At 44.0% G+C, this 22,142-nt stretch overlaps 1 protein-coding gene across 3 annotated transcripts; it reads right to left on the reverse strand.

Annotated features, from left to right (window-relative positions):
• Positions 1–95: 95 nt before the first annotated feature.
• On the reverse strand, positions 96–20,528 carry LOC119651692 (START domain-containing protein 10-like). 3 transcript variants are annotated; one of them, XM_038055401.1, is made up of 5 exons: positions 19,639–20,528; positions 5,480–5,856; positions 1,010–1,148; positions 684–948; positions 96–521 (listed from the first exon to the last, which is right to left on the reverse strand). In XM_038055401.1, the coding sequence occupies exons 2-5, from the start codon at positions 5,784–5,786 to the stop codon at positions 390–392; spliced, it is 843 nt and encodes a 280-aa protein (XP_037911329.1). In that variant the 5' UTR covers positions 5,787–5,856; positions 19,639–20,528; the 3' UTR covers positions 96–389. The 3 variants fall into 3 exon arrangements, with proteins under 3 accessions (XP_037911329.1, XP_037911328.1, XP_037911331.1); XM_038055400.1 differs by lacking the exon at positions 19,639–20,528 and adding an exon at positions 12,780–12,911 and having other exon boundaries at positions 97–521; XM_038055403.1 differs by lacking the exon at positions 19,639–20,528 and adding an exon at positions 12,780–12,911 and having other exon boundaries at positions 99–518.
• Positions 20,529–22,142: the final 1,614 nt, after the last annotated feature.

Below are 22,142 nucleotides of genomic sequence, written 5' to 3' on the forward strand. Positions count from 1 at the left end.
CAGTCGGAATGAACAACTCAACAAGGATCAGCATTTGACGAAAATATTGAACTATGGTTAACATGGTTAATATGGTCAACAACTATCCTCTTCATTTTCCAACTATCCCTCTTATATGCGATAAGAATTCAATATTATTGTGTAAAGTATATATTTAGTTACATTTAATATATAGCCTTCGTCGGTAAACTGGTCGCCCCAATTCAGAGCTGACTAAAAGTGGCCTCTTTCTATCAAACAGTTTATCTCAATGATTGTTTTAATGGCATCTCTTCCAAGATGTCTTTGATTCGATTTTCTAGATAGAAACCGCAAGTTTGCTACGCTATTCCGTTAACAATAGTAACCATATATGTATATATGACTGTGAAAAAATACTTAGAATTTCCCTAGGATTTACTAAAGTAGTTTTTTTTCTTTTTGATACTTCCCTTTGAATTCTTCTCCTGCAAACTACCAATGGAGGATATTGATGGTGACGATGACTTAGCGGAAGGGGTAGTTTGAGGTTCCACGCACTGCTGCAATGAAATAAATTAGTGGTTCTTATTTTCTTATAAGGGAAATCACTGCTGGAAGATTCCGTTTTCCATCAAAACCAGCCATCATAGAATATCCTCCTGGCAAACCCAGCAGAAGCTGATTTTGGTAAATAAACGAGAAATCTTCCTCAGCATTCTTACATCGTCTAGTGAAATTCGGGGTGAAGTCATCTCCTCTGGGAAACGCCAAGGTTTCCGCATATTCGATTGTGAATTCTTCCATGTCACATAGCCAACTGCAGCTTTCCGTAAATCCTTAACCATTCGTGGTCCCACCGTGTGTGTTACTTTATTTACAAGCCATGGTGGTAGCGCACCCTGAGGGTCACAGTGGGCGATGTAACCGAGAAAACAACCACCAGTTTTGGCTGATCGTATCACGAAACCAGTAATATATGAGGTTGCTCTAAAAAGGATATTAATTTATTTTAATTTTTCATATCTCATAATCATTGCGTAGGACTCACCTTACATATCCTTTTCGTGGGGGATAATTTTTATGAGGCACCGAACGAGACAGTAACATTTGCTCCCCTTGAGGTCCAGTATCCAGCCAGGATCGCATTAAAACAAAATCCCGAGGCTTCAACGGTGGCGGGCATGACACTGTAAGAGAATATTTATTATTTGATTTATGTGAAAGTACCATATCATAGGATAGTGATTTAGGGATTGCTTGATAACATCAGTATCCCATCGTTACCGATTAAATTTTCTGTGTATGTATGGACTAGTTGAATGGTGGGACTCTGAAGAGGCTACTTCTGTGTAGTCCTACCATATACTACTGTTCTTCGGTAATCCATGGGGAAATATATGCAAACCTGGCCTGGCCGCTTTAAGATAGAATTATGACTAGGATGGCTTTACGACCTCCTATGTGAAGCTGCATCTAATTCACCAGGAGTCTGGGATGGCGAACGATCACTTAACAGTGAAAATCGGCCAGGGGCAAAAGGGAAGCTGGCGGTTTCGGATATAAAGGGTTTGTGTTCACCTTGACTTTCTATGCACTTTTTAAAATTCTTATATAGCTAAATATTCCAAATAATAGTTGGTTGCAGCAGCGTGTGGAATTCTCACTCACTTAAACCACCTCCACTTCTCCGCTCATATCCCCGCGAGTCGGGTTTTTCGCACTTCAATTTCCTTCCGACTTCACCATCTCCTCCACGAAATTATGAGGTTGAGGGAATCATTTAACCTTCCTCTTTCATTCGCGAATCTCGGACAATGGGACATATCATGCTCCGGGTCCTCGGCTGAAGCGGCGCATTCGGGACAGTCTGGGGACTCATCCAACCCGAAGCCATGTAAGTACTTCCTGCATCCACCCAGTCCTGTAAGGAACTGTGTTAGGTGGCAATTCAACTTTGCATGTTTCCGCCCGACTCATCTTTCAATACACGGGATTAGTGTATAAGTCCACCCGCCTTTTTCGCATTTATTTCACCGTTGCTGCCATTTCCTGTACAACTCCTTCCTAGTGGCTTGCCGGAAGCCAACTCGACCGCTCTCCTTCTCCGGTGAAGACAATGTGCCTCATTCGCAAGAAGATCCAAGGGAATCATCCCCGCGATAACACACATTGCCTCACCGTCGAGTTAAAGGTATTACTGGACCGTGCTCTTCGGAACGCACACTGCCGTTCTGATAGATTGCCCGCTAGCTTGACAAACGGAAGCAGGCTGTTGTATATCACCCTCTCCAACATTTTCCCCAGAATGTTTAAAAGATAGATAGGGCGATTTGCACAGGCTGCGCCATGTGGTTTTTACGGCTTTGGTAGCAGAACCAACCTCCGCCTTTTCCACTGGGCGGGAAACCCCCTCATTCCGGCCTGCACGATTCAAATGTGCTTACGAACGATGCCTAATTTTGGCAGTGAACTTCAGGGCTTTGTTCGGAATACTGTTTAACCGCAGAGCTTTATTATCCCTAAAGCGTCCACAAATCTCGCGTATATCGTATCTCGCTCTCCTCGGTAACCCCGCGGATTTTGAAGACGTCTTGTTGCACCATTGGTTAAGGTCGACTTTCTTCCTGGTGTTTTGGGGGAAAGGATTGCGATTATTTTGAACAAGAGTCGCGGGCAAGTCACTTTCGGTGATTTTTGCCCACGAATCTTATTCTTTACAACCTTGTACGCAGCGCCCCACGGGTTCGCATTTGTCTCAAGGCACAACTGCTTGTAGCAATTTGCATTAATTTCGGGTATAGCCTTCTGAAGGCAACTTCGAAGATAGTGGTATCCTTTCTCCGACTGTCGATGTTCTGGCTTCCTTCTTGTTCCTGGTAAAGCCTCCTCGCTCGCAGATACGATGCTCTCAACACCAAAAACAAAAACAAAGGCTCCAGTAGACCACCCAGCTATCCTGGTTTTTTCACTGCTGTTGCTCACTCGAACGAGTGAGACATTGAAGTAAGTCAGATCTACGCTTGAGCCTAGCCTTCTACCACGGAAGATGAGCTCGCATCCAGAATGACAGTGGTCTGTGTACTTCCATAAGTTTTCTACATTCTCCTTATGGCGCTATCGTTAGGGTTGAATTGTTCTCTTAGCGTAGCATCTTATCTCGTAATATGACCTCGTCTACCATAGGTCTTTGCACTCGATTACTAGCTGTTGCTTTCGACCTTTTGCTTCAGTTTGCTTACCCAGCTCCACCAGGCCGCTAAAACTATCCGCTATGTTCTTGCTGGATTCTTTTAGTTGCAGCATCAGATGCTCCCTTCTGTGCACGCCTGATACGACTCATGCTGCCGTCCAGGTGTGTCAATTCCGAAATATTTCTTTCCTTCTACCGCTTTTCGTCGCCCACTTTTTTCATTGTTTGGATTTACGAGCTGTAAACTCTTCCCCTTTCGTGAAAGCTGGGGCCGTAGACGTAGAACTACCCGGAACTTTCTCCAACGTAGCGGGAACTTTCTTCGGCGAAGAGGTCTTTTTCTTCTTGGCCGCGTGCTGGACACCAATGTGTTTATTTATTCCGTCCCTACTCCGTTTGCCCGCGTTCTCACCTATCTTATGTTGAAGAGGTGCCACTTGCGTCTCTCGCGTAACTTTGCCACATGTCGCTTCGTCGTTTTTCTTCTCCACCGCCTTAACAGAGGACAACTTAATGCTACTTATCAGAGCCCTCATATTTTGGTGAATATTTCGCCTCTTTTTGATGAATTCATAGATTTCATTTTTGCGTTTCCCCAATGAAACAAACGGTGTTTCAGTTTGCTGCCTTCCAGATTCGTCTTTTACAGCATCGGTAATTAAGTCAATCCGGGCACTATCCAAGCTCCTTTCCGAGCCCCGTGACGAATCTCGACTACCTAGGTGACCTCTCAAGTTTTGAGCTAAGATCTCTTATAGCATTCGATGCCAAGTTTCTCATTACTGAGGCACTCGCCAATTTTTATCCACGGGTGGGCGTTTGCTTCCCACCTACCCGACCTGCCCATAAGCACATTTCCTGATGCGTGCGCACCCATAAACATCCACCCAGCGTTCCCTTATCCGCATATACATATAAACATTACGTATATTGAATACCACTGGTACTAACGTACTATCTGAATTAGACACAAACTTTGTTAGCATATATGTATATAGCAAATATATACACACATATGTCTGGAGTAATTGATGCTTATGTAAAAGATATCAGAGTTGGGAACAATTTTGAAAAGTGCTAACTGAGCCCTTTCATTTGATACCTCACATGGCCATATTCTGTGAAAAAAATTGTACACCCTCCTTTTGCATGTATCGGAAGTACTCTCCCCCTTAAACTCAATCAAAAATGGCGCCACGCCAAACCGAGAGACAGGCGTGACCCCAGGTGGCGGATAGAGGCATACCTATTGATGTCTACATGTGTTTATGTACTCCTATTTTCTCACTGTCCATGGGAACGTGTTTGTTCATCTTTGGTGCACGGACTAAAATACGTATGAGAAGGATACCCAGAAAATAAAAGGAACATGGAAGAAGTGGAAAGGATTAAACTTGCAATGCAGGGCCTCGGAACCCCACTATCAACGGTTTTTGGGAATGAGTGAGCCGGCACCCGTCCCAGTTTGAGGAAAAGCGCTGCATGTTTTAAATAATGCAAATGAACTGAGTGCAGTTTACAGAAGAGCAGCCTCAGGAGTGTGTTCTGCCTTTAGCACCGTCTCAGACGATGCAACGTTCATCATCACGGGATTGATTTCATGACAGATGATATGATGAACATAAATAGCTCCAGGTCCATCCCTCCATTGCAGGTGAAAAAAAAACTGAAAGAGAGAGATTCATAAGCAGATGGCAAAAGCGAAGGGATTAGTCAAAAAAGAGTCGTTCGACTTACAGCCTGATCCCTTTCAGCAGCAATTGGCTGGACGGAAAGCATGGGGAGATCAATTATAATCTCATCTCAGTTTCTCATGGCCATGGAGGAAACCGTCAATACCTGAATAGGTTTAGATTGGGCCCCTCACCTTGATAATCAGGCGATTGGGTTCCGGAGGACCAAGCACACGTACTCTCCCAATGCCCAAAGTTCGCGAGAGAAAGGAGGAACTCAGAGAAAACTCTAGGTGAAATCCTATTAGCGGTAGTGGTTTTAGTGGGTAAAAATTTTACAATCAGACGCGTCTAGGCCTAATTCAGTTTGCACTCATGAATACTTTTGAAAGTTCTAGAAACCAACTAACAAGGGCGCATTACTATCCCCTCCTCTTTCTAGTCAATTATCCTACTTTTCATTGGGCCCGCAATAGCTGATATTTAAAAAGATTCCCGCCTAAACCTGTATTTGAAGGACAAAACCATGCAAGAAAAGAAAGTCCAGAACAATTAAAGGATAGTTATCAATTGTACATAGCATTCCGTTAAACGTTGGTATTTGTGTCAAGCTATCAAATGTTATTCTATCCAGGATCAGAACTTCTTCACTTACTTGCATAATACCCCACGTCATTATTCACGTTGATAACGCCAATCTCTTCACTTTCCAACATATGCGAATCCCACTCACGGCGATAGTCCGGATCATGAAGGACATCAAAGAGGATATCAGGCGTGCATTCCGTGAAGTGTGAGAGTATTTTCACCATATTAAAGTTACAACCGGACACGGGTCTTGTCCACACTTGTATGTTGTCCTTGTCAATTTCTAAAGCCCATCCTTTGTGGTCGTTGATTGCATCACGCAGGCTAGCGAAGTCATTGTCATCGGCGATTCGGGGATTCCGTCCAAAATCCATTTGAGCGCAAAAATTTTAATCATTGGTTGGTTTTGATGACCTAGTGGTTCCCAAAAATACTGGATTGAATCTGGAATAAAACAGAAATTATTATAATATTAATAAAAGAGTTTCAACCATTGTATTGATTTATTATTTATTCTAAGGATCAACTGCGCCATGGTATTAACATTGTATGCTGGTCCCAAGCCCGGATAAAGAGGAGGGTTTGAGACAACGTACTCTGTACAATCCTCAGTAAAACAAAAATAAAACGCTGAGATCAGGGAAAGAGATAAATTAAGTATAGTTGGAATTATTCCACTATGCTAAATCCTACCTGATCTCTCTTGGTGACAGGCCCCGCCACAGGCTGACCAAGAAAATGCATACAATGTCGTTAAAAACAAGATGATTGGATTGAGTCACAAGCCCGGAGAAATGCTAGGGCGTCCACTTCAGTCGACGCGGCAGGACGGGTCCCGGTCCTGTCGAGAAATGGGCAAGGGTTCTTGACGCATGGACAACTTTAGGACGTATGTAAGTTAGTCCGAACAAAACAAATACTTATCTGCACGCTAAATGTTGGCACCCTAACTGGAAACACCGAAGAATTCGCCAGAGCCCTTTGGAAAAGGCGCATTGATATCAGCGTCCTGCAAGAAACCCGATGGTCTGGTGCCAAAAGCTGCGACATTGAACGCGAACGCGGTTAAAATGCTATCAACTTCTCTATTTTGGTAGCCCACACACTCACTACGGTGTTGGCATTGCCATCTCAGAGGGTTTCCGTGATGTAACTAAAGAAGTCGAACGATTTGGTGATTGGCTGATGAAGCTCACCATTATATCAGCTGATTGTACCATTCACTTCTTCACCACGTACGCCTGCTGACGTCCCTGCTGGCGACTATATCATCATTGCAGGCGACTTTAATGGTCAATGGGATGAAAAGGCAGACGGTAACAGGTGCCTTGGGGGAAGGGGTTCGGAGCACGCAATGAGGGTGGCGAGTGTATAATCGATTTTGTGGACACCCATGACCTTGTACTTATGGATACATGGTTCATCAAACGATTGTCGCATCTTCCTACATTTTATAGTGGGAACGGTAAAACACAAATCGATTATATTCTCATAAGACGCCGACATTTTACCACTGACACTGATTGCAAAGCCGTTCCCTATTAGACCATAGTACCTCAACATCGGCCTACGAATTAAGCCACCGGAACGCACTGGCCCGCGGCACATTAAATGGTGGCGATTTGGTGAGAAGAAAGATGAAACGATCTCACTCACAGAATTACCGACCGTTACGAATGCGGAAGAATCGCGAAACCAAATGTAAGACACGGTCCACAAAGCGGCCTCTGCAACCTTCGGGGTCACCAAGCCGGGTAAGCGGTACATCAGCTTTGGCTTTGGAATGATGATGCTGAAATGAAGGTCCGCCTCTACCACAAATTTCTCGACAATAAAACGCCTGCTAATTAGCAAATTTATAAGAATGCCAACCGTGAAGCAAAGAAAGCGATCGCTGTCACCCGAGCGAACCATTTCAAAAATCTTTACGATAAACTGGAGACTCGGGATGGCGAGAGAGATCTATATCGACTTGCTAAAAGCCGTAATGAACGCACACAGGATATTGAGCACTTCTGTTGCGTTACTGACAAGAACGGTACTTTGCTTACCAACCGTCGAGCCGCAGCAAATAGATGGCGAGAATAGTTCGCACAGATTTCAACTGAAAAATTTGCTCATCCTCCACTTCCACAATTATTGCTGACATTTGGTGTAGTTCCACCTGTCAGCGCAACTCGACGTTGCTTCGCTTGCAGCTGATGGGCGAATGGCCTAGTGGCCGCGGTGATTAGCCACCAGTCTTGTGTGTTTGGTGTTAGTGTTGTCTTGTGATGTCCTTTGTGTTGTATTGTATACAGAACGGTAGTTAGCTTGTGAAAGGTTCCGTTGCGGTTCTCCGCCTCGGGCTGATTCCAGTTAACCCGTTGAGGAGTTCCGTCCCCACGTACTCGAGGAGGGCGATCAGACCCGAGTCTGCAAGGGACTCATCTGAAGTGGCTCCGCTACGAAGCCTCACCGAAGTTTATCCGGTATCATGGAAACCGGGATGGCCCTCTGAGAGCATATGCTCCAGGGAGAAAGAAAGAAGAGATTGTCACAATCAATCCGTGTCCGAAGACGACCGTGGGATTATGCCTTCACGACAGGTACTCACGTTAAAGCCTCCCCCTTCCCAGGACTTTAAAGTCAGCGCAACTGCCGCTCAGAGGTGGCGGTGAGGAAGACGGGGCGGCAATCCTGTCGGCTGAACCAAAACCAAGTGGCCGAGGAGAACCTCTATAGTGGTTGCACCGGGAGACACTGCACTCACTTTGGCTTGCCGGCCGTGATGTAGTAGGCGAATGCTCCAAAGGCCTAATTAGGGCGATCAGACCCGAGTCTGCACGGGGACTCATCTGAAGTGGCAAATTGGTCACGGGGGGGATAGCCCGTGGACTCTCATACTTCGGGTGAACTCCCGTTGTATGTGAGTACAGCTCGGTTGTTTGCGGTTGGGCTCCTAGTGGGAGTTTCATGGGGGTTGTAGTTATGCTCAAACGAGAAGAGACCTTCGGGCCTCGGCGTGGTGTTGTGTTTCAACACGGGTGCCGTACTCCTTAGTGCGGTAGAGATTTAGGTAGGTCTTGCATCCACCAGTATGAATGCTAAGCCATGGACTTGGTATAGACTGGTACCGTTGTTGCTTGTCTTAGCGGGGCTTTGATTGTGGTCAGAAAATCAATCCGTGTCCGAAGAAGACCGTGGGATTAAGTCTTCCAAACAGATACTTACGTAAAACCCTCAAGGACTTAACTGTCAGCGCAACTTAAGTCGAGGAGGTAATAAAACGAATGAAATCGGGGAAAGCCACAGGACCTGACGAGGGGTAATTGAGCAACAAGAGCGCGGACAGAAACACTGTATATTCAATAATGAGCCTTATCACCGCTACTTGCAATGCATCGGCGTCCAAAGGAGACGTCACGGGCTGTTATTTGCTTACTGGTGAATGACTGAAATCACTAGTCTTTGGAAGAAGTGCTTCAGACTTCGTGCAAGATGCCCAGATGAAGTAAACCTTAAGTCAACAGAATGCAAGACAGGCAAAAAACTCCGCCAAGAAATCAATAGTCACAAAACGTGTTGCTGACAAGAGCTAATTAGCGGCGACTTTAACAGGGAGCCATGGGGCCTCGGGTATAAGCTGGCTACCAAAAAATTCGATGCCCATCGGTCGTCCTGTTCCATGGAAACAGTGAAGGTGGAAGCAATCATGTAGCCTTTTTAAGGTTTTGTGTGATACAAAACCTTATTAGAATCGAGACGGTGTCTGTCTGTCCGTCTGTCCGTCTGTCTGTCTGTCTTTTTTTTTTTTTTTTTTTTTTGAGGAGGTGGAAATCTTCAATCAAAATCTTCGTCTGGACACACCAGCGTGTGGGATTTTTACCCACTAAAACCACCCCCGACTCCCTCCCTGCCCCGCGGAACCACCATCAGGTATTACATCACGGGGCGGAGTCAGCTCACTCTAGCTTAATCCCATTTCTTCTATACGCGGCGCACGTGACCGCGTTTTTCTTCTTTCCTCTGCCTTTCGCAATTTATCTTGAATTGATGCGATCATGGAGTTGACCGCATCCCAATTCTCTTGATGTGCTAGCATTTTCGGCACCAGATTTTCTGGTACCAGCACCTCTCCTAGAGTCTCCTCTAGGTTCCTCCTTTCTTCCACAAATCTCGGACAGTGGAAGAATACATGCTCTGGGTCCTCTGGGACTCCATCGCAATTTGGACAGTCGGGTGAGGTCTCCAATTTAAACCTGTGAAGGTATTGGAGATATCCTCCATGTCCCGTGAGAAACTGGGTGAGATTATAATTAACCTCACCGTGTCGTCTCTCCAACCACTCCTTGATGGCAGGAATGAGCCTGTGAGTCCACCGACCCTTTCCCGAGCGTTCCCATCGCTCTTGCCATCTATTTATGGATCTCTCCCTCTCAGCCTTCTTCGTCTGCAATAAGGGAGAGGTTGGTTTCGCATGGTATATATTCGCCATCTCATCTGCCAAGATGTCAATGGGCATCATTCCAGAGATGACGAATGCTGCATCATCTGAGACAGTCCTGAAGGCAGAGCATACCCTCAGAGCTGTCCTCCTGTAGATTGCATTCAGTTTGCTAGTGTTAACTGACATCCGCAATGCCTCGCTCCAAACTGGGGTCGCATAGAGCATGATTGAGGTCACCACCCTGGCTATAAGCAACCTAGAGGTATGCCGTGGCCCCCCCACGTTCGGCATCATCCTGGCCAGGGCCATACTGGCAGTGGATGATTTATCACAAACATACTGTACGTGTTGCTTATAGCTGAGCTTCCTGTCTATCACCACCCCCAAGTATTTGATGGCTGGCTTGGAAGTGATGATATGATTCCCGACTCTAACACAGGCGTAATTTCTCTTCCGGCGCTTCGTGATGAGGACCGCTTCCGTTTTTTCCTCCGCAAGCGTCAGACCAGAGCTCGCCAACCAGCATTTGACAGCACTGATTGCCTCGCTAGAGTATAACTCAGCATCTTCGAGATGCTTTGCGACAACAACCAGTGCAATGTCGTCAGCGTAACCCACCACTGTGGCTCTGTCTGTCTGTCTGTCTCTCTGTCTGTCTGTCACACCCGATTTATTCGGAAACGGCTAGACCGATTGTCACGAAAATTGGTGAGAGTATGTAATCTGGTGATCCCTTTACATGCAGTAAGTGGCGCCATCCTGTGTTAAGTTTAAGGGGGGCTCCCCGTACATGTGAATGGAGGGTGCAAATTTTTTTTTTCACAGAATGTAGCCATGTAGGGTATCAAATAAAAGGTCTCAATTAGTACTTTTCGAATCTGGTTCAATATTTGATATTAGATGAAACATAGGGGAGTGAGGGTTCAAAATATGACCCACAAAAAGTGTAACAGGTCTCGTTCTCAGAACCTATCCGACCGAAAAATCTGAAAAAAATCACAGTGGTGCATCTCTGCGAAATCTAGGCCTCAAAATATATCCGGTTCCGATATCTGCACAAATAAAGTTAATAATAGTATATTTCCACATTTTAGAACTTTACCCGCCACCCCCCAAAGTTATAGGGGGTGAAACTTTACAATTTTTTGTGAATTTCGTGCACTCTACAACCCGCATGACGTCATCATCACATATCAATTCGTCAATACCACAACGAAATGAATTCTTATGAATTGGGTCGCAAAGAATTATTTTGTTTTAGTTTTTAATTGGGTCGCAAAGAATTATTTTGTTTTAGTTTTTAAGTTATTTGTCAACCAGACATGTGTGTATGTAGCTATATAATATATGCGTGCTAATGAACTTTGCGGGTAGTGCCTAATTCAAATAGATATAAGAAGTAAATCGGAAATATGGGTACGCTCAATTTATGTACGTGCATATATGTGTACAGTATTCGGAAATAGGCAGTTTGTTTGTTTAGGGTGAGCGTGATATCTATGGCTCTAATATGTACGTATGTGTCGTAGTTTGGAAAAATATGAAGGATTGTGTTGGATTTGTAACTATATACGGACAGAAAAATGTGCGTCTCTTACATAAGATGAACACAAAACCTTTATACCCGAAGCGCGAGCTTCCGGTATTCCGACTTGTTTTCATGTTCACTTCGTCTGAGTTATGGATGAAAGGGTGCGTACTAAGGAATGCCCACTATTTACTGTAAAGAAACTAAAAGAGACGGTTCTGCCCATGACGGACAAAAACCCCATGACCTGATGATATTCCTAATGAAGTGTTGAAACGTGCACGTAAGTACAAGCTGAACTTTCTACTCAGAGCATTTAAAGCAAGTTTGACAGTGGGTGATTTTCCCTTCCGCTGAAAGATTGCGAGATTTGTGCTGGTAAGTAAGGGTAAAGGCGACCTCGTACCGTCCGTTAAATATGTTGGACGCAGCGGGGAAACTGCTTAAAAAGCTCATCAAGTCAAGAGTGACTGACACAATCCGTACAGTGGGACACTACTCACCAATACAATATGGTTTTAGAGCGGGGCGATACCCATTTGATGCGATTGTGGAGGTAGTCCAAGCGGTGAAACTGGCTGAGGCACACAGTTACCACTGTCGACGAGTGGTGCTCCTTGTGGCCCTAGACGTAAGAAATGTCTTAAATTCTGCGTGGTGGCACACGTGCTTGAGGTACAGGAAAATCGTTTCCATACTCTAGGCTACATTTTACGAATATTGCGGGATTTTTTAAAGGATCATGGACTGCTCGACGAGGCATGGGAAGGGCAGTACAGAATGAAAGTCACAACGGAGGCGACTCAGGTATCTATCCTTGGTCCGCACTCTTCCCAGCTCTAGAGTTAATTGAAGTCGTTGTCCTGACAAAGGAGAGGTGCCCCACATTCCTTCCTATTCAGGTGGGTGAAACCTCCACATCATGATAGACACGAATATTAGTTTCTTCGATCAGATTCGCAACACCGCAGAGACGATTATGGCCAGAGTGTTCGCAATTTACCGGCTAATGTCCAACGTCGAAAGTCCCTTATCCATTAGGCTTTGTTTACTAATGAGTATGGTTCTGTCCGTCCTTATTTACAGTTCAAGTATGGCCCGGCACCCTTAGTTAAGAAGATGAGCGTCGAGCGCAAATACAAAGGTGTAGGGTTTTGTGAGTTGGGTCCGCCTAACGTACCGTCTTGCAGCGAGCAGTAATGGTGTTAGCAGGAGTTATTCCGACCACTCTACATGCTCCTGAAATAGGTATCTTCAGTGTTTATTGCAAGGATGTGGTGGATAATGGCAGCCACAGTTGATAACAAAATATCCTTCCCGATATGGAAGCAACCCCTGTGTATTAATAACGCACATAATAAAAGTATAATTATATAAAATGTAGCAAATCATATAATATAGAGTACTTGCATTTATCGAGAAAATCAATGCATTATTTTCGACTAGGTACGTCAAAACGGAAACAGCAGATTTGGAAAAGTTACTTGCTGGAATTATTCGGCTGTAATAGAATAAAAACCCACATTAGGACACACTTGAAAGATGAAAATGTACCAACCAACATACAGTCAAATTATAAATTCATCTAACCATAACTCCGAGGAAGACTTCAAATCTACGAAATTCCACGGCTTTGCCAAAATTTGACAGTTCAACTTTCAGGCTGCTTTAATCAGACCATTGAAGTATTCTTGATAGGTAATTGAAATCGGTACTGCAATGGAGAATTTATTTGCGCAACAACATTCTCTTAGAAATATCTACCATTCTAAGCGGTCAGTATTCAGAAAGCCTTTCTGGTTCTAATTTGCCCTTCCCTCAACCCTTATTTCGCATAAACTCATTTTATTCCATTTTTAGTTCATGCTAGAGGAGTCGACTCATTTAGATTAGGTTCGTAACTTCCTTTAGTAGTTAGCTTGGGGGGTTTACAAATTTTTAAGTCATTGTCTAGTGTGTCAAACTATCACTGTTTCGGCCTGCTTTGGGGTCGTTTTTTTATAGGCTTGGAACTGAAACTAATTTGAGCCAACGAGTTCGCAAAAGATATCGATTACGAGTACCTTTTCAACTAAGCTGGTTGATCTCAGAGCTTAGAGCTACCATGCCTGATGCAATGCTATCTGAACCGATTACATTTTTCGATCTCACTCGTTTAATTACTTCTACGACTTTGTATCGCCAAGGCTTACAAAGGTGACGGGTGAAAAAATTCTTCTGTAGATATATATACTGGCAATATTCTGTTATGAATTGCCTGGTTCGATAAGCGAACGGTTGCCGTGACCAATGATTCAAAAGTCGCATATCTACTCGGCTGTAATCTGTCATGGTGTCACTCTAAAGACCTTAAAATTGATACCGTGCTCTCAGCGCGTGGGCCTTGGATGGGGGAAGGTGAATGATGAACACTAAGGCGCAAATCTTTATTGAAACCTTTGCCGAGCTGAAAGTTGTGCTACCCAACGTTGGATGCACACCCACATTTCGAGGTAGAAGGTTACGTTCGATCGTTGATCTAACTTACCTCAGCACCTCGTTGGCGAGGGCCATAAATATTCTATGCACAGTCAGCACCAGGCTAGGTTATAGTTGAAAGCGCAATAGAAGTGAAAAAAAACTACAATAGCTACTGGTACACTGTTTCTTCAATTCCGAGCGGTCTTAAAAGAAGTTCCGACTCCGCTGAAACAGGTGAGTCTCCTCATTAGGAAACCGAAACCAAATGACTTTGCCATATAACAGGGGGAAACTAGTAAATCGAGAAATGGAGAAAAAATACCGAGATTTTCGTAACAGCCTTAAAAAGTACGTACGGGAAAATAAACGAGACCAATTGTCCCTTAAGGCAAATACAAAACCGTGCCTAAGAAGTTGTAATGAACAAGATTCGTGGGCAAAAATCACCTCAAGTGCGAGGAGCAATTATGAAAAATCTGTGGACGAATCGAAGGTAATAAGATTCCGGGGGATCGGAATTCCGACCAAACCCTCAAGTGGGTTGCATAAATCAGGATTTCCATTAATGTTACCCCCCGCAACTGGAACCCATCAGCACCAAAGACTTGATATCTGGTGCGCCCATAGGTTGGCCATTCACATAGAAAATGCTCCGAGGATTCTGCTTCCTCATTACAGGATGGACACGTATCATTCATTCATATTCTAGTGAATTATGACTTGTCAGGATGATCACATGTAAGTTTTCCTGGTTTTCAATAGAATTAACTTTGCAATATGCCTGTTTGGTTCTGAGAAGAAGAGTTGGTGTGTCTAGCAGTATTTAGGCTCTGCTATTTGTCGTTATGGGAAGCTTGTTCCTAGTTTTTGATAGTATACTTAGTCAATGCTACTAACACTCCAACCAATAATAAGTTCCGGTCCTGGCATGGAGGAAATTCACCTCTCTTTTGCTAAGGCATCCTGGCTTTCTTTCTCCTTTACATCACAGCGACCCAAAGTAGTTCCATCATATTCGTTCTGAAAATAGAGTTTAATCGATTTTCAATGCCCTCAGTTCAACTTGACTATCACTGCGGATTGCGATGAGAATGTCAATCACCCAGGTTCACACCCTTAGGATCACACACATATCAGCCTGAAAAACCGTTGTATATTACCCCAAAGAAAAAGCTCACTTCTTGTTTTTACTCGAGAGGTAGACCCCGGCTCCAGAACCTTGCTCTGTTTTTGAGGCATCGGTGCAAAAAACCTTCGTATGACCCGCCACATATTCTTCTGAGACCTCCCAGTTCTCTCTAGGTTTTATGATAACTTCATATCTTCTACCAAACATATATATGGGGACCCGAGAATCGGGAGGCATTGTAAGAATTGGATTCAGTTCTCCCAATAACCCCTCCGATGCTCCGTGCCCCTCCACTTTCGTTGTTTTCGCATAGGTATAAGCGAATTCGTCCATGAGCTGCTCTCATTGTCGTGCTTTGAATAAATACATCCAAAGGCTTCAAATTGAGTAACACATTTAGGACTACGGCAGATATTGTGCTGTTGGATGGGAAGTCTGCCGCCTTAGAGAAATCAACCTAAATCACTGTAGGGTCGCTCAAGACCTACCCTCGGAGAGTACCTACGAATCGGAGGTGAAGTTGGCTATAATATGTAATATATAGATTTGTGAGCATGAACCCAAGCCATACAGGAATGTATGGGTACGTATGGGCAAAAATAGACGGCATGTACCTCTAAAGTCGCTACGTTTCTTCAAGCCTCACGTTGGATGTATTCGAGGACATATTGTACAGATTGGTCTTGGACATCGACCAAAAGTCATTTGCAGCGACTTCAATGCATGTGCCATAAAATGGGGAAGTTCACTGACGAATGTGGGAGGGTATTGTTCATTGGAGGCTTTCGTGCAGTTAGACATCGAATTGGCTAACGATGATCAGGTTAATACTTACAATAAAGTGGGCCTTTTCGGGTGTGGATATTACTTTTGTTAGCCTTTTACTAGCTCCGGATATGTCCTAGAACGTCAGCAAACACTAGATTCACAGTGATCACCAAGCAATCGTCTTTAATCTGAAGAAGAAGCCAAGCGATTTAGGGACCTGCACGTCCCAGAATTCAAATTGAAAAAACTCGAAGAAAAACCTGAAGCTAGCTATACGGCGAAGTAAGAGGGAATACTTCAAACAACTCTGCGCACAGGCGGATATAAACCCATTGGAAACACCTACAGGGTTAAAAGGGTTGACTCAAAGGACAGATAGCTTTGCAAATCACATGTCCTTATCTCTTATTAAAAATTGTTCAGAGTTTGTTTCCTCAGAAGAGAGGTCAACCAGGGGACTGCAGGATAGACTGATACGGAATACAATGAACGTATACAAACCGGCCCATCAGGCGGAGGGACATCTCCGCAACGCTGATTACACTCAAGAAAGGAGAAGTTGGGAGGTCGACCAGTGAAACTAAAGTCAACAACGATCTACTGCGAAGACCGCAACTAACAAAAGTCCCTGCTCAAAAAAACAGAGACGGGCAAGGGTACATCTGAGATCATCATATCAAACGTCAGGAAATAGACAGCCTTCAGTAGCGCAGGTGATAAATGGTATCTTCGCTATCTGAAGAAATACACACTCGTGATGAGCAGGAAATAACTGAGAAGGTCTTCGTCATGGAGATGTGCCAGCGATGGAATAAGGAGCTCGTTCTCATCGACATAAGCTTTCGTCTTATATTGGTAGACTGCACTATGGAGGACTCGATGGACTGGCTTAGGACTATACTCCTTGAACTGCTAGGATGAAAACCGCTTCAAATTGGACTGCAAATCACTTGCATCCGGTGTAGGAAGGCGGAGCTAAGCAAAAATCCAGCCAAGGCCCATATAGTACCATTCACTTGGACGGTGAAGTGTGTAATAGATGCCAGACTCGACCAAAAACTATTCTGAAAGACACATGTTGAAAGCATATGTCGGAAAGATCTTCATCTTGGATGCTTCTACTTATTCCTTTTCGCTTCCTAGGCGAGCAAATGTGGATCTATTGCCGAGAATGTTGCACGGTTTCGTTTCCACCACTAATTCAATTAAGATCCATTACCATTAATCCTAGATGAATCTTTAAGAAAGCTCTCTCTCTAAGGCACCTGGAAGAATACTCGCACTTAATACCAGATGTCAGGTTGAAAGATTTGGAAGTAGGGAACACAATATAATTTTTATAGGTTATATGTATATAGTATAGATTATAGGTATAATAGGGCCAGTGAAGAAGCAACGTTCCTTTACAATATTATTATATTCCTCAGGGGAGCACGAGCGGTTGCAACAAAGCACCGGGTCCTGATGGTATATTATACAAAGCCCTTAAGCTGACTGTTAAGTCGAGATCAGACATACTTTTAGAACTGTTTGAGGCATTCTTGGTGGATGGGGTCTTTCCTGAGACATGCAAAACAACTAAGGCTAGTGTTATTGCCTAAACCTAATAAGCCTCTTGATGAACCATCTTCCCACGAACCTACATATATTTCTGTTGGGTACCATGGGGAAAATGTTGGAGTAATTAATATATAACATTGCTCCTGGCTGTAGAGAGTCAGTTGTCAAAATGTCGACGCCATTAAACTGATTACTAGTTTGGGTGAAAATGCAATTCAAGGATTGGGTGGTACTAGGAAGCATTGTACACTGATTACCCTTGATGTGAAGATTGCACATAGACAGGTAGAGACAACATAAAATGCACCCAGAAAATACATTGTCTCCCCGGGTGTTTCTCAGACCTCTGTGCTGGAATCGCTATTGTGGAACATGATGTACGAGTATAATGATGTCCTTAGCATCCCAGTCTGTAGTAAGGCTACAATAGTGGTTTTCACCAATGGTGTAGCGTTGTTGTTGCAAGAAAAAGAAAAGGAGCAACACAGCCGATCTGACGATAGATTATAAAAATGCGCTAGAAGGGAATTGAATAGTAAATTGTAGCTGGCGTAGTGCTGCCCGTTGGTCACCACCTTGTCGTGGTGGGGGGGTCTCTGGTAGTTGACTACTATATCAAGGGTGTCCAAACACACATGAAGATGGAAACTAAGGACTTAATTCATCAAGTGGTAGGAAGTCACAGACAGATTCCACTCCTTAATGAGAGGAACTGGAAACCTGACTTCGGTCGACTTATCGGTGATACTTGCCTGGCAGAACCTTCTCCCCCGCCTCTACAAAGAACAGCAGGAGAAAGGGAAACTGGCGATGTGGAAGCAACTGGTCTAATTTCGGTATGCGGAAACATGCAGCCCGGACAACGTAATAGTGGGAGGACTCGCAATCGACGATAACAGAAGGCACTGCGAAAGAAGGCGAAGTTTCTTGGGAATGAGGACATAGTCAGGATATACTGACATCTTTTACACCGATGGCTCAAAAACAGAAAAGGTCCCGGAGTATAAGTCTTCCTCTCGAATAAAAACGAGAAGTAGGCTTTTCCTTTGGGACAATATACAACGGTCTTTCTGGCTGAAGTGTATGCGATAGTGAAGCTGCAAGCTGCAAAAATCATTCAGGAATGTATAAATCGATTGAACTCTGTTTCTTGGATACCCAGTCATTGTGGTGTTGAGGGAAATGAAATCTCGGATGCTTCAGCAAAAGAGGGTTCAATTTCCTCCATACCCGGAGCGGAACCAGCAATTGGGAGGTCAATAGCATTGCCTAATGTTGCTATCAAAAACGGGGAACAAGCTTCCCATAATGACAGGTGGCTGAGCCTTAATGCTGCCAAATGCACCAAACTTTTCCTGTCAGAACCAAGCAAACACACGGCAAAGTTTATCCTGTCGAAAAGACAGGATAAACTCTGCAGAAGACTTGCAGAAGTATTGTATGCATTCTGACACATATCCAAAAACTAAAACTAATTCCTGCTATACATAAACAAATCCGGATCCTTTAGACGGAGGAATCGAGTACAAAGGATCACTAGGGTCTCAGTGCTCAGAGGCTTTGCTTCTTTCCCACCTCAAACACACACAAAAATTATAGTAACTCTGAAAAGACTGCCAGATGCTGGGCGATTCCATACATCGGGGAACGGGGGATGGGTTGGGCAAAGCCATGAAGAAGAAAATTACCATCTGACACAATTTTCCAGAAAAACGGTCCTTATAGGAAATATTTTCAACGCTTTGGGTTGAATGAGTCTCTCGACTGTCCTGAACACATTGGTACACCCGAGTACCCAGAGCATGAAATGTTCGATGTTCATGGGCAAGGGAAATGGTCGAGAATCATCATGAATGTGGATAGACGATCCCGTAGGGGTTTTCAGTGGGTGTGAATCCCACACATTACTTAATATGCCGGAACAGCTCTTTCTTACTTTTCTACCTCCAACAATAAAAAGAACACTCTCAAACACGTACCCTGGATCAGGCCAAGACCTCTACATTCTACTCAACCTTCACCTCTGTCTACTGCAGCCTGTTAGATAAATGCTGTAATCAAAAGTTTTACTGAGATACTATAATACAAACAATTTTACAACACTAAACAATTAATTGTGAGAATAATCGGAGTACATTGCTGCACATCTTGTTATCAAATATAATTAGATTAATCCTGGGAGAAGTTGTCTGCCATTTGGGGCGATTTATGTAGTATAGAGACGGAGTCATTTTAAAAGCAAAAAAAGCACAATTAATGAAACAATAGCAAGGACAATCTCACTGTGTTTCCCACAGAAAAGAGGCCTCTAGGGTTAAATCATTATACGCCAAGCATAATTGTTGAACTTACCCTGTATCTCAGGTGAGTCATTGCTCTTATAATTGTTATCCACTCTGTTTTGTTTTGCTATCAGATTCAACCCCACTTAGGACTTTCACTGCTCTTCAGCTCGACACCGTTTTGCTTTGCTCTCATTCGCCGATGCGCCCGTTCGCCCACTCATTCTTAGCCCCCACAAGTGCTGGCCTAAACACTTTCCTTCCTGAGTGTAGGCAAATTGCAATGGAGTCTCCCGTCTCGATCCCCTGCTGTCGATGCAGACCACTTGTTTAATTTCGCCACCCTCGCGCCCACACTTCCACTCGTTAAAACATATTGCTACCGACTGCAACCTACTTTCCGGAGAAAACAATTTTCCGACTGACTTTATTACCGAGACGGAATTTAAGGATCCTGAGATATCCGTTGTTTAGAAGTCAAATGGATTCCGGATGCTACTAGGGACACTCAAGCCGTTTTCACAGCACTTACATATTTGAAGTAGTGCAGGACACGTGATTTTAGGGAGTCAAGAGAGTCACGAAACTGATAAGAGAGTTTAACCACATTTAACTAGAAAATCAGGACGAAAGTCTGCACTAGAAAAACAAACGAAAAGTATCAGATTTTTCAAAAGAAAACGAGAGATTCTAACACGTGTCTTCACTGTCAGACTACAACTATCTCGCCACAGGCCAGCACAGCTCCTCTCGTATCGATATCGAGCAACTGATCCAGATTTTCAAGCTTTCGCATCTGCATTGTTCCAGGAACTTCCCTTAAAGCCTCGTGCACATGGGTCTCCCTTCGGAACCAGCAAAGAAGAGGACATGACGAGTACCAAACCAACAAGAAAACTTTACTTGAAAGACACCTAGGACACTTTTTCGCCCATCGAGATAGTCGGCAACGAAAGAACTCCCTCTGATACCCGATACCAAACCGTAAATATTACTGAAGATATTGCTCCCCATGTGCCTGCAGCTTTAGGGCAGAAAGCGAGGGTATTATGAAGCCCCAGCAAGAATGCTCTTTTACGGGAACAGGAAAAGATGTAGGCAAGATTCATTGGAACACATTTCATAGCCTCCAGTCAAAGCTAAGCGCGACATACCAAGTTAGCAGATTCTTCCTCCGCAATTTCCACGTTGAAGTTACCCTTACCGATGCACGGAGATTGTTTATGGGGTGGAGGGAGACGTTGTAGTGTACCAAATGTATTGTTAACGAAAACATACGCAAAGCTCAATCAGCTGAGCTCATTACTGCCTACTACATTTGCGCATAGCCATCGTCGAAGCTCTTTAATGGGGGAAATGGTCTGCCGAAGTTCCACCTCCAGAGCAATGAATCTGTCTGCTTTAATACAGTATAGCCTGCAGCAGGATGGAGGACGGAGGACGCCAGTAGGTTTTCAACGAGGACTGAAAAAATTATCTGCAGTTTGCGGAAAGGGGATACTCGCGACAGGAAGGATGTTTGCCAGAAGTTAGGAGGAAATCATGCAAAAGGAGGAGGATATCGTGCAAAAGCACTTCACACCTGTCCTCCGTAGAGCGTTTTATATGCAGAAGACTTGTCAGACAATGTTTGGATTTCCATTGTTTTTATTTGTATATAAATGTATGTACCTGTCATATGTACCTAGATAGAAGTTGACCGAGAAAACTTTATGCTCGACTCATTTCCCTTAAGGTAACTGAAAAGTACTCTCCATTGTACATTATTTCACGTGGCACTTCGAGTCATTCAAGCGTATCATTTACCTCATTATGCAAACAGGGCTTGTAACAAAGCGTTGAACAAACAGCCCTTTAAATGAAGCCCGTGCTTAACTGTCATCATGAGGGATGGTAATGAAAGAAAACAAAATAGGGAGTACACAAGAATGGCCGTAGACATTTAACATGAGCAGTGCGACGTTTCACTAACAAGTTCTGAAATGAACGATGAGTACGTAGGTATGTACACACAATTGGACACTACAAGGGCTGCAATTAGTGTGTTGTGCGTCGTTTCTATACCACAGACTCCTAAGACCGTCCATGCTGCAGGAACGGCAAAAGGAGCAAAATCTAGCTGGCCCAAATCTTCAGAACTAATTCGTAGCGTTCACGACGAACAGCAGCTCCCCCATCCTACAACTAGAAATCTCTTTATGGTCTCCAAAGAATTGATAACCTAGTGTCCGCAGCCTTGTTTTAGCTAGAGCTGGGCAATTGCAAAGAAAGGAAGGTTTCTCCCTTTTCCCCGCAGGTTTGACAATGCGAATTGCCGGATACGCCGGGTCTGGCAGCATGTTCTCCTATAGGCTAGTTCCCCGTGCATGACCTAAAATCTCTTGCGACCGACTTTTTTTTTGCAGGAATGCGAGATCCTGCTAAGCCTAAGCCTTCGTCATCTGAAGTCAGTGGCTGTTAAGTAGTGCGAGTAGATTCCTCCCTCGATGGAGGTTTGGTTGTCAATCAGAATGACTATATCACGCTTGTTAAACATAGACACTCCTGCAGTATCACCAGTACCTCCGCTTCGAA

The sequence above is a fragment of the Hermetia illucens genome, chromosome 3 (assembly GCF_905115235.1).
Source record: "Hermetia illucens chromosome 3, iHerIll2.2.curated.20191125, whole genome shotgun sequence".
NCBI classification, from domain to species: Eukaryota; Metazoa; Arthropoda; class Insecta; order Diptera; family Stratiomyidae; genus Hermetia; species Hermetia illucens.

Excerpts from the sequence above, each read along its gene's own strand:
- LOC119651692 (XM_038055401.1), bottom strand. The coding sequence starts at position 5,786 with ATGGATTTTGGACGGAATCCCCGAATCGCCGATGACAATGACTTCGCT. Across the intron at positions 1,149-5,479 it reads TGACGTGGGGTATTATGCAA|TGTCATGCCCGCCACCGTTG; the intron begins GTAAGTGAAGAA and ends ATTCTCTTACAG. Across the intron at positions 949-1,009 it reads CCACGAAAAGGATATGTAAG|AGCAACCTCATATATTACTG; the intron begins GTGAGTCCTACG and ends TATCCTTTTTAG.